This window comes from Lissotriton vulgaris, chromosome 7 (genome assembly GCF_964263255.1).
Source record: "Lissotriton vulgaris chromosome 7, aLisVul1.2, whole genome shotgun sequence".
Taxonomy (NCBI): domain Eukaryota; kingdom Metazoa; phylum Chordata; class Amphibia; order Caudata; family Salamandridae; genus Lissotriton; species Lissotriton vulgaris.
In genome coordinates, this window is record NC_141695.1 from 85846004 (window position 1) to 85858465 (window position 12462).

General features: G+C 45.0%; 2 protein-coding genes across 2 annotated transcripts in view; one reads left to right on the top strand and one right to left on the bottom strand.

Annotated features, from left to right (window-relative positions):
* Window positions 1-12462, bottom strand: part of LOC147700848 (putative DBH-like monooxygenase protein 2) — a 477613-nt gene that overhangs the window by 295191 nt on the left and 169960 nt on the right. The gene's annotated exons all lie outside the window — the stretch shown is intronic.
* Window positions 9655-10593, top strand: LOC147700849 (uncharacterized). Its single transcript, XM_086928511.1, has one exon. The coding sequence runs from the start codon at window positions 9655-9657 to the stop codon at window positions 10591-10593; it is 939 nt and encodes a 312-aa protein (XP_086784637.1).

Sequence of the window (12462 nt, forward strand, 5' to 3'; positions counted from 1 at the left end):
TGAGGACAGAACCCCAAGGTATATCGTCATTAAGGCCATTTACATGAGTGCCCAGGCGGTATACCCAACGCTGTTCCTTTTCAAACAGTCTTTCTGCAATGTTGGTGCCCCCAGGGATTTGCTCGATCACAGTCCATCTCAGATCATTAGTAGTATGATTGGTTTGTAAAAAATGATCACTCATTTTTGTCGTCGACTTCTTGCACCTGATTTACTCCTATGCTCACATATCCGTTGTTTGATGTTTCTAGTCGTCATCCCCACGTACCGAAGTGAGCAGGGGCATGTGACAAGGTAAACAACATTTACGGAGTTGCAGTTAGTGTGTGCTTTTTGCCACCATGTTTTCCCGGGTTCAAGGGTCAAAGATTTGGTGGGGGTTGTCAGGTGGCAGACGGAGCAGTTCGAACAAGGGAAGTGGCCTGTGACTTTCGGTAGGTTCCATACATCAGTGACACTTCTCATGGGGGTCGCTGGTAGATCTTTGGGTCTCATGTGGACCAGGGCATCTTTGAGGCTGTGTCCTTTCTTAAAGAAACCAACCCCCACCAAATCTTTGACCCTTGAACCCGGGAAAACATGGTGGCAAAAAGCACACACTAACTGCAACTCCGTAAATGTTGCTTACCTTGTCACATGCCCCTGCTCACTTCGGTACGTGGGGATGACGACTAGAAAAATCAAACAACGGATATGTGAGCATAGGAGTAATATCAGGTGCAAGAAGTCGACGACAAAAATGAGTGATCATTTTTTACAAACCAATCATACTACTAATGATCTGAGATGGACTGTGATCGAGCAAATCCCTGGGGGCACCAACATTGCAGAAAGACTGTTTGAAAAGGAACAGCGTTGGGTATACCGCCTGGGCACTCATGTAAATGGCCTTAATGACGATATACCTTGGGGTTCTGTCCTCAAGTAAACCTACAATACCTTCTGACTCGTTGCTGTTCCGTAAACTCCTGTTGTCTGTGGGTGTATACTGCCCCATAATCAGCTGTCCAGAATAAACCAACCTAATGATGAGTATTTACCTCCATTACTTAATACTCGCGCTAAATCAGAGATGGGTATTTTGTCTGGGATATCTTTATCTCTTTATATATTGATATTTTCCATGTGCTGAGTCTGTCCACGCTCCATGTGCTGAGTCTGTCCACGCTCCCCCCTCCCCTCCATTTATGTTATACTCATATGGGTAATTATGCCTCCAATGCGCACTATTGTAAGCCCGAGGTTGTTTACATCTGTCCGCATTGGTCCAACTTCCGCGCATGCGTATCATACATAAATCCAAGTCCGGCTGCCTCTACTGTGACAGTTTAACCGGCACGCATGCGCAATAGACAGACCTTCCCACTCGGAAGTGAGTATCCTCTACCCAAAGCGGTTCACGTTCCATTCTTTTCTCGTTAGTCTCACGCATGCGCACCACGCACGCTTCCCAACCCGGAAGCGCGGACGCGGCGACATTCTACTGAGGCTCATAAAACCGCTCATACTCCTCAAGCCCGGATCGGCGAGACCCGGTTCCGAGGGCTGATTAGGTGTACCTACAGGAGACAGGCGCCGTGGGCGTGAGTACCACCCTGGCTGCAAAGGATCATTTGAGCTAAGTACTGACGCTGCTTACTGACAGTGTGTGTCCCATTTTTCTTTCCCATTTTTTGCTTCTATTACAGGATGTGCCAAATGCGCCGTCCCCTCCCTCCCGCGGTCTAAGGGGTGGATTTTCATCCCCTGTGAAGTGAGAACTTACCTCTATCACCCCTTTCGTTCTCTTGTGTGCTGAATGGTCACTGGCCATTTGGCCCATTGATCGCAGAGTGATCTAGTTGTGTTTGAATGTCCTCACTGCCATTCGCCTCCTTTTTCACTTATTTCCCTCCCTGCGCACTCGCACTGAGGGATCTTGCAATTGGTAACCTACCACGAGAGTGTCTCTTCACTGTTTAAGGCTATGTTACCTACCATTTAGTCGTAGCCACAGGCAGAGCCACGCACCTCTGCTATTAGGTATGAGTTGTGCACCCTGGCACTTTGAGCACAAGTAACTGGCTTGAATTGGCTAGCCTATTGACAAAAATTCTAATTGTCTGTTTGTCTTTTTATGTCTGTCTGTATCTTTTTCATTCCCCACAGGTGCTTTTTACTTTTTGTCTCCAAACTCAGAGACCTGAGGCTGTGTGCGTCCTGCCTTCGGGTGGTGATGCCCCCTCGTTTTTTGCACTTCACAGACTTTTTTCACTTTCAAGTCCTCTGGTTGGGTGGGCCTTAGCGTGCCCATACCGCCGAGGTTTACACTCTAGGTCCTGACGAATGCCAGGTTAATTATACCACACCGGCTGAAACATGTTCATGTTGACCACTCACGTTGTCACTTAATGCTAGTGGTAGTAGACCATCCAATTAGTTGGCCTTACTTACCATCACATTTTTTAACCTTGTCCTTGATGATCTCTGATTAAAAGAATTTTTGATACATACAAGGCAATTTTAATTCACCACTTCACACTATCCACATAATCTTTCACATAGCCCTCCCACCCTCACAAGACCAGCTCCGCAGTAATCCTGGCGTCGCAGCACACCGGGGTGGCATTCGGTCACACCCGGTGGGGCCCGGTGATGAAGCAAGTCACCGACCAGGTCGGTGAGTGAGGGCTTTCTTAACAAACCAAATGGGCTTTGTTGGTTCCTTGTGCTCTGTGCATTTCTTTCAAATCAGAACAGGAACACTCTTTTGTTGTTGTTGTCTAATATAGTTTGGGGACTAAGAGTGTTCGTGACTCTCCCTATCTCTCTTGTTGTTGATCAATGTTTTGTTTATATTCAGCAACTGGGGGTGTCACTATTTGCTGATTATAAGAAAATTAGAGGCTGCTGTTATACATATGGGACAGTATTGACATTGATGAGTAGCCAGGAATTGTTTTCTCTTTTTTTCTTTTTGTGTGCCTACAAATAATCAGTGAGAAGATCTTCACCTATTGTAATGTCTATTTGATTTGGTCTGTAACACTGACAGTAGACTCCGTCCTCGATAATCTGCACACTTGTGACAAGTAATAACTTAGGCAACAATAGTCAATGTTGTTGAACCATTAGAATAGATATTTCAAAAACAGACTTTGATTGAGAGTGGACAAACAAATGCGATATTTTGAAACGCATTGCAAGTGGATTTATTTTCATGGCATGAGCAATAAATATATATCAAATGACAACAAAATGGATACAGCAAAAATGTTAAATAAAAAAAATGTAACACCTATATTGCTTGAGGAAAAAAAGCAAAGTCTATTTAATTGTAAAATGTATGAATTGATATACCTTATATTCTCCTAGTATTTTGTCTGTGTCTATGACATCATGTGACCCAGCACTCCCTATGAAGGGAACAGAGTTGTGGCGCTCTTTGTTTGAGCAAGGCAGGGGATCCTGTCGAAACTCATAACAACAGCACAGCAATTTAGCAAAATAAAGTTGGAGAAGTAATCTGAGTCAGGGGTGTCCCGTTTCTTCAGGGACCCGGTGTCGGTTTGTGTGTGTGTATATCAACCCTAGTCCGTGGCAGAGACCACACTCCCTTCGATCAGTGAGGCATTTTTGACACGTAGTCCCACTAACCCTCTTTAACACAAGCCGATCCCACATGTGTAACTGTGTCCTGAGTCCTGAACAGCAGTCACCCCAAGTTAGTGGCAGCTACCACAGCACCAGACTCTCTTCGATCAGTGAGGCATATTTCGATATGCAAGGCCGGCGACACGTAGTCCCACTAACCCTCTTTAAATCAAGCCGATCCCACATGTGTAACTGTGTCCTGAGTCCTGAATAGCAGTCACCTAAAGTCCGTGGCAGGGATCATACTCCCTTCGATCAGTGAGGCATATTTTGATATGGACGGCCGGTGACACGTAGTCCTACTAACCTTCTTTAACACAAGCCAATCCCACATGTGTAACTGTGTCCTGAGTCCTGACTGGCAGTCACCCCACGTCCGTGGCAGCGACCACAGCACCAGATTCCCTTCGCTCAGTAAGGGGTATTTGCATATGGAAAGCTGGCGACACGTGGTGCCACTGAACCTGCACTACGCAGGCCGGTGGGGCCACCAACATATGCACGTGGCTGTAGGCCCTTCCTCATCACTACCTCTGGCCTACACTATGGTCAGCCGACCTCACAATTCAGATAGAGTCCCGATTACACATGACGCAGTCCAGTAGGCAAGACACATTGCTCCTAGTGCGAACCGTCCACAGCAAGCATCATCACAGGCTCATACAGTCTTAATGCTTCTAGTGCCACTAACTCTGTTCATCAGCAGCCAGGCAGAATTCAATAGACAAAAGACATTGGTCCGAGTGCGGTCCTCCCTGAACCATGCATGATCGCAGGGTACATACACGCTGAGCGCTAAAGGTACTACTAAGTCACTGCGCCATAAGTCATCTCAAGGAAGTCTGAACAGTTTTATGTCAGCAGTGAGGCATACTATCACTTGAAAATCACCCAAAAATACTTATAATATAAAAACAGAACAATCAGAGTACATTAATAATTACAATTCAGTGATCTAGAAGATGTGGAATGTAAATATGGACATACAATATGTTGCACATAACTGAATTGCTGTTTCTCGCTATGTCACGTCATATATTACTGAGTCTGAGAAGACAGAATTGAAAGAAATATTAGTAAAAATTTCACAGGAGAAGACACTTAACAAAATATTGTACAGCTTCAGCTTAAAGATGCTTTCACATTGAGAAATCCTACGTATGTTCGCGTCAATAGACATCTGCAAGTTTATATTCAAAGTCAAGAGGGATCATCTCGATAAGTCTTGGTTTTCCTGCAGCACGAAATTGAGTTTTGAAATCTGTACAAGAAATTGAATGCTTGGCACTGAATGAACAAGAAAGTACAGATATTCTGAAAACAAATATGTTGGATACGTACTAATGAAATAGAAGTCCATACCTCGAAAACATATGTCTATATGAAATACTGCAACATTATACTTTCGAAAAAAAATGTATGGAAATTATAAATGAAGGAAAATACGCTGTAATTGGGTCTGAAGGGTGTTTGGTAAAGCATGCCAAAGGAAATCTGATTAATCACAGGAAACTAAGTTGCGATACTCCAGATAAAAGAGAGTTTTTCTATTTAGCTTTTCTGCAACTCTTCAAACCTTGGCAGACTGAAATGGAATAACTTGGAGATTGTGACTGCTATGAATATTCTTTCAATGCCCTTCTAACCGCTACCTGCGGCCTACACTGCGGTCAGCAGGGTTCACAATTCAGATAGACTCCCGATTGGAGATGACGCAGTCCAGTAGGCAAGAGACATTGCTCCAGTGTGCCCCGTCCGCACCAAACATCCTCAAAGGCTCATACAGTCTCAATGCTTCTGATGCCACTAACTGTGCACGTCAACTCAACGCCACGTGGCTATAGGCCCTTGCTGACCGCTATCTCTGGTCTACACTGCAGTCATCAGGGCTCACAATTAAAATTAAGTCTTGATTCTTTAATTACAATGTCCAGTACACAAGTAACTATCACAAGCCTAAAACCTATATAATATCCTTTTAGTATCCTTGCTTCAAGAACTTTTTTATATTATCAGTTATAACTTTAGTACAATAACTAAATTAATTTTCAGGTCAAGTCAAACCTGTGGGTAGCAGAGCTCCCAATTTGAATTTTGGACATGTGCTGCCACTAACTTTGTTCAACACAATCTGATCCCTGTAACTGTATCCTGAGTCCTGAATAGCAGTGACCCCAAGTCCGTGGCAGCGACCACAGCACCAGACTCCCTCTGATAAGTGAGGCATATTTCCATATCAAAGGCCGGCGACATGTAGTCCCACTAACACTGTACAACACAAGCCGATCCCACATGTGTAACTGTGTCTTGAGTCCTGAATGGCAGTGACCCCGACTTTGTGGCACCGACCACAGCACCAGACTCCCTTCAGTTTTATTTGTTGTTCTTTTCTTTGAATAATTTTTTTTATATGTAAACCTATACATGATTAAGATTCTTCTTTCTCCAACCGCACAGGGACACTCTGGCCCAAGAAGGTTATTGGGGGTATGTTGGTAATGTGGGAAGAGGGTGCGTTACCTGCTGATATGGGGAGAGGCAGTGTCAAAGGGGTATCTCTCACAGAAAGAACTCCGATATGTTTTCACAAATGCCTCTGTCACATGCCAGCTGACGGACTGAATCACAAAATGATTCTTCAATACTTATGTAGTGTGAGTTATGAACAGTTCGCACCCAGGCTCGCAGAAGGAGAGCTGCGGCCCAACCGCTCAACTCACAGACGCAGAACTACGAGCTGTCCGTATCATTGTGGCTATCCCTGCCCTGTTCCGTCATATGCCACGCCACACCACTCCGATTACGTTCCGAGGTTGGCCCCACATAGCTACCTGTTGCAGGCGTACTTGCTGTTGGTGTGCAGGTCAGTGGTCAAGTTCTCAACATCTCACGGCCACTCCCTGAATCCAGGTTTGCACACACAACACACATATCTGGCACTTCCGTCACAGACCATGTGACCACGCAAATATAATGGATCGACAATGTCACATCCTTTATTGCCGGTGCTGACTGGATGGCGGATGCTCCATGGTCTTCGCCATTGATGACTCAGGACTCAGCAACATGTGTGAGATCTACCGGGTCACAGAGGACCTAATGTGGTCTCCGCCATTGATGACTCAGAACTCAGCGACATGTTTGAGATCTGCCGGACCGTGGGGAACCTGATGAGATCTCCGCCATTGATGACTCAGCGACATGTGTCAGATCTGCTGGACCGTGTGGAAGATGATGTGGTCTCCGCCATTCGTGACTCAGGACTCAGAGACATCTGTGAAATCCGCAGAGAAGCTGATGTGGTCTCCGCCATTCATGACTTAGCACTCAGCAACATCTCTGGGATGTTTTGACGGGCACGTGGAGTGCCCACTGCTGCACACTCCGGTGGCACCAGGTAATTCTTTGTTAATTCATGCGCAGGGGCGGCAGTCTCTCTCTCTCTCTTCCTCCCTTCCTTCTTTTCCTTCTGTCTCTCTCTCTTCCTTCTCCCTTTCTCACTCCCTTTCTTTCCTTCCCTCTCTTTTTATCTCTGGCCTTTTTTTCCTTCTCTCGTCCTCCTAAAATCCGCGATGTAAAGTACCGCGATAAAAATAATCGCGTTGTACTATCAAACATCCCGTGGAAATGACCTAGGCACATTGACTGGGGTAGGGTTGGAAATGCTTATGAAGGACACCGTTGGACAATTGATGTTACTTTTGCTTCAAACTGTCTTTGTACAATCCAATATATGCCAAAGACAGAAGTGGAAATGGTAAAAACAATTTTGTCCTCAGATTGAAAAATCTAGGAAGAATGTCAACAAAGCTGTATCTGTATACCTCAGAGACCATAGAATGGGGTCAGCATGGGTACTCACAAACTTTCTCTTGGGGGCCAAATTTACAGTGTGGTTTGTGTCCGAGGGCCACACTGGTGGGGGCGGGGTCAGTGGGGGAGCGGACGGGGCTAGAGCAACAAAAAAACTGTGTTCATGAGGTTGAACACAGGTCCCTGCAGCAGACGCCTTCGTCCACTGAGCTACCAGACCAGGCATACACACCTCTCTCTCTCTCTCTCTCTCTCTCTCTCTCTCCCTCCCTCTATCTCTCTCTCTCTGCCTCCCTCCCTCCATCCCTCTATCTCCCTCTCTCCCTCCCCGGTCTCCCTCTGTCTCGCTCACTCTGACTGTCTCACTCCCTCTCTCTCCCTCATTCTGACTGTCTCACTCCCTCTCCCTCTCTCCTTCCCTCTCCCTCCTTCCCTCCCTCTCCTTCCTACTCCCTCCCTCTTCCTCCCTCTCCCTTCCCTCTCCTTTCCTCTGCTTCCCTCCCTCACCCTCACCCTCACCCTCACTCCCCTTCCCTTCCCGGCTCTAGCAACAGCTCAGGATACCACCATGTGACTCTGGATAATAGCTCACTTAATTTCGACGCCGTCCCCCAGCGCCTGCATACCCGTACGAGTGAGAAGTTTTCACATTACAAATAGCGGATTGATTCGAAATGGCAGAATTGAACTTCACACTCCCTCCGTAGTACCCCCCAATCACCCTACAGACGTCACACTGTTTAAAACAAAACTTCCTCCTACTACGTATGCACACATGCTGACACTACTTGGACAGGTGTGCCACAGCAGCCAGAAAACATGAGTTCAGAGCACAGGGCTCACAATTTCATCCCTTGCTCCGGCAGCACCTCAGCTCAGCACATGTGGCTCTGGGCAATAGCTCACTTAATAGCTCACAAAATTTCCATACCTGCCTCGAGGTCCTTCAGACCCATAGGGGTGATTTGTTTGCGCTAACAAATACTATATAACACCCCTCAAGCACCATACACAAGTTACAATGTTTGAAACAAAAGTTCCTCCGAGTAGGTATACCTACATGCTGACACTACTTGGACAGATGTGGCACACTGGCCAGAGCACATGACTTCACAGCATATGACACACAGTTAGACTCACGCTTTCATCCCCGACGGCAGCTCAGCTTAGCACCATGAGACTCTAGACAATACCTCATATATTTTCCGTACCCAGGACTTTCAAACCAGTAGGGGTCAGTAGTTTGTCCTAGTAGGTATAAACATACAATGACACTACTTCCACAGGTGTGCTGCAGCGGCCAGGGCACATGACTTCACACCATAAGACACACAGTTTGGGCTCACGCTTTAATCCCTGACTCCCGCACCAGCTCACCTTAGCAGCATCAGACTCTAGGCAATACCTCACTTTATTTCCATAGCCCAGCACTTTCAGGCAGGTAGGTATGAGTAGTTCAAACGGATTTACACCAAATAAACAAAAGCATGCTTTCTAGACCAAGATCCTTCTCCCTGCCAATTTTGGGGTAATTCCGTTCACCCGTTCGACCTGTAGCCTTGTCTAAAGTTTCCTATAGAAATTAACATGGAGAAAACACGTTTTCAAGCACATTGTGGATTCAAAATTAATCTTTCGCCAGATGGGTTTGCCGAATAAACGCGCCACCTGACTATGGGAGCAGGATCCCGGAAGGACCCTTCTTTTTGAGCAGACTGACTGAGGGTTACAAAGTGGATTCCACACATGAGAAAACCAGGATCGGAGGTGATGCCTTGACCCCGAAGGGTAAGCCTTCCTTTGTTTTTTCCTCTGTGTCTCTCGGAGAAAGCCAACACAGGAGTGCGGCGGCCTCTCCGGTCGAGTACAGAGGTTTACGGGGAGTGTGCTGAGTCGGGGCAGGCGGGCACAAGACGGCAACACAGCATAATACTAAATACACACACTTCAACATGTGATTTGAATGACTTTGTCCGAAATTCTTGTCAACACCGTCCTGGAGTGTAATAAATACGGCATCAGGAACCGCAGATCACAGGCGGGGTAGTATCGATATGCGAAACTTAGAGCTGTGACTTTATCTACACGCATACGATGCGGTACGGAGTACCGCGATATTCTCAGTAGAACCTAACGCAAAGTAAACAGTTGAAACAGCAGTCAGTACAGATATTCAAGATATCAACAGGTGGGGATGCACACACCATCATGGATGAGGAAGGGGAGAGAAGACGCGAGGCAGCGTCATTATTTGCCAGAGCTCCTGGCAAAGGAGGACCCAATGTAACGACACAGGGTAAATCTGCTAGTGATCCCTTAAATGAACAACTACGCAAATATGAAAGACTTAAAAAACAAGAAAGTGCCAAATGGTGGGAGGCAACATCGCTACAGGACTATGTGGACAAAGAAATGGTGCCAAGAGGCCTAAGAATCTATATCACACCGTCCCATGAATCAATGAACACTAAAATGTTGGAGGAATGGTCGCAAAATTCCGCTAATAGTTCTAAAAATATGTTGTGCATATTAATTAAATATGCATGGGAGGATCCGGATGTAATCCTACAGCAATTGAAAGAATTGGAGGATGAATTTTTGAAAAGTAGCGAACAAGAGACAATAAAAAAATTCAAAGAAGAGCTAAAAGGCAGACTAAAGAAGCACGAGGAAGACATTGAATACCGCAAACAAAGAAAACTACACTGCGATTGCGGGGATTATGATAGTGGGCGCATCCTGACATATAGTCCTAAGTATGATTACTTGTATAACCAACAGGATACTACAACAAGTAAACAGAATCAGACTTACACGGAAAGCGACCAAACAGGAGTGAATTTAACAAGTGGCTCTGAAACTGACACTTCTCAACAAACTACAAGCACAATCTCTGTGGTCGATATCACCAAGAAACCGGTGAATTTTTTACAGGAATTCCGAGTTCTAAGAACACGTCGCAAAAAAGAAGCAGAAATGCTACATCAACCGGAATTCAAACAGAATCTAACACAAGGACGGCCAAGGGGAAGAGCAAGAGGCAGGGGAGATCGCGACAGAGACGACTCAAGCTCCAGCAGAGGAGAAGAAAAGAACAGCAGAAAACCAATGGGAACCAAACGTGGGGGTTACAAAAAAAGAAAATAAAGATGGATGAACTGACGGTAAATAAAACAATAATAAATTTTTCATCAAGAACACTAACGCTTAAAGAAAAACAAACCCTTTGTTTGGGACTCACATTTTGCCCCACTGAACTCTTTGATTATGCAGACACAAGGGTTCTCATTTTCAAATTCATTAGGAAACTAAAACTGTCAAAATGGCCCTCACTAGTGAAAAAGAAACCAGGGACAAACCCAGATGAAACCGTGAGTGCACCGGAACTTACAGTGGGGGATGTGGATATGTTACAAACTGTTTACTCCTTAGGTGGCTTAGCCTCAGACAATGAACTGGATCAAGAGGTCGTGGGAGTGAGAGAGGCAAGAACTGACAGGGCTGCTAATACTTCTTTTAAGCCAAAATCAGTGTTCTATCCTACCCTTCCTCACGACTCGATTGATACCTTTCATGAGGTGGTGACTAGAGAACTTACTAAATTGAAACACACCCGCCCCAAACAGAGAAGAGGAGATACTAATCTGACTAAAGGAGAGATGGATTTTATTTTCTCTTTAGCAGATGATAAAAATGTTATCTTGATACCCTCAGACAAGGGAGGAAATATTGTGTTGTGGGGTAGAGAATTGTATATAAAAGAAGCATTGTTTCAATTAGACGGGGGAAAGTTCTACTGTAAAAGTAGCATGAATGAATACAGTACAAGCATTACAGAAACATGGGAACAACTCACTGAATGGCACAATGAGGGATTACTTTCATGGCATGATTCCGTTTTCTTAACTAAGATTACCCTAAACTACCCATTTTCTACCTTCTACCGAAGGTTCACAAAAACCCAAGAGAACCTCCAGGGAGACCTATTATCTCTTCAATAGCTGGTATCAATGAAAACCTGTCCAAATACATTGATCATTTTCTTGGGGAATTTGTATGTCAATTACCTTCCTATACTAAGGACACTAAAGACTTCTTAAATAAACTTGAAAGCATCCAGTGGTCAGAGGGCTCTCTGCTTATCACTATGGATGTGAGTGCCCTATATACAATCATTGACCACATCCAAGGGATGGAAGCTAGTTATTACTTCCTTAAAAAGAGGGAAATAGGCTTTCGAGAACACACCAACATTTTAATACAAATGATGAAATTATGTTTAAGAAATAATATTTTCATGTTTGATGGGTCAATTTACAAACAAACCCGTGGCGCAGCTATGGGCTCTGCCTTTGTGCCTAGCTTCGCGAACCTCTTTGTGGGCAAATGGGAAGAGGAGCTTAGAAATGAGGATATTTTGACAGAAGGTTTTGCCAAGGTACAAACTTGGATCAGATATATTGACGATCTGTTTATAGTGTGGTGCGGTACAAAAGAGGAAGCGATTAGTTTCATTGAAAAACTTAACAGGAATATATACAACATACAGCTCACCTACACGATAAGCGAAGATCACGTAGAATTCCTGGACACAGAGATAAATGTGGTCGATGGTAGACTCATCTCTAGTTTACATAGAAAAGAGACAGCTGGGAATAGTCTCCTCCACGCTTTGAGTGCCCATCCTGACCCCCTGAAATGGAGCATCCCCTACGGGGAATTACTCAGAGCCAAAAGAAATTGTAGCGACAAAGATGGGTTTGTTTTAGAACAAGAACGTATGCTATCTAGGTTTCGGGAAAGAGGTTAACCCGAATAGGTGTTGACGAAAGCTGTGAGAAAAGCTGCAGAAGTAGAGAGATCAGAAACCTTAACCCCTTACACCATAACACAACCAGAATTATAACTACTTTTCATCAGCGATCAGAAAAAGTCCGCAAAATCCTAGTGGATAACTGGAATATCCTACAGTCAGACAACATAATAGGACCAGAGCTGAATGAAGACCCCAAATCA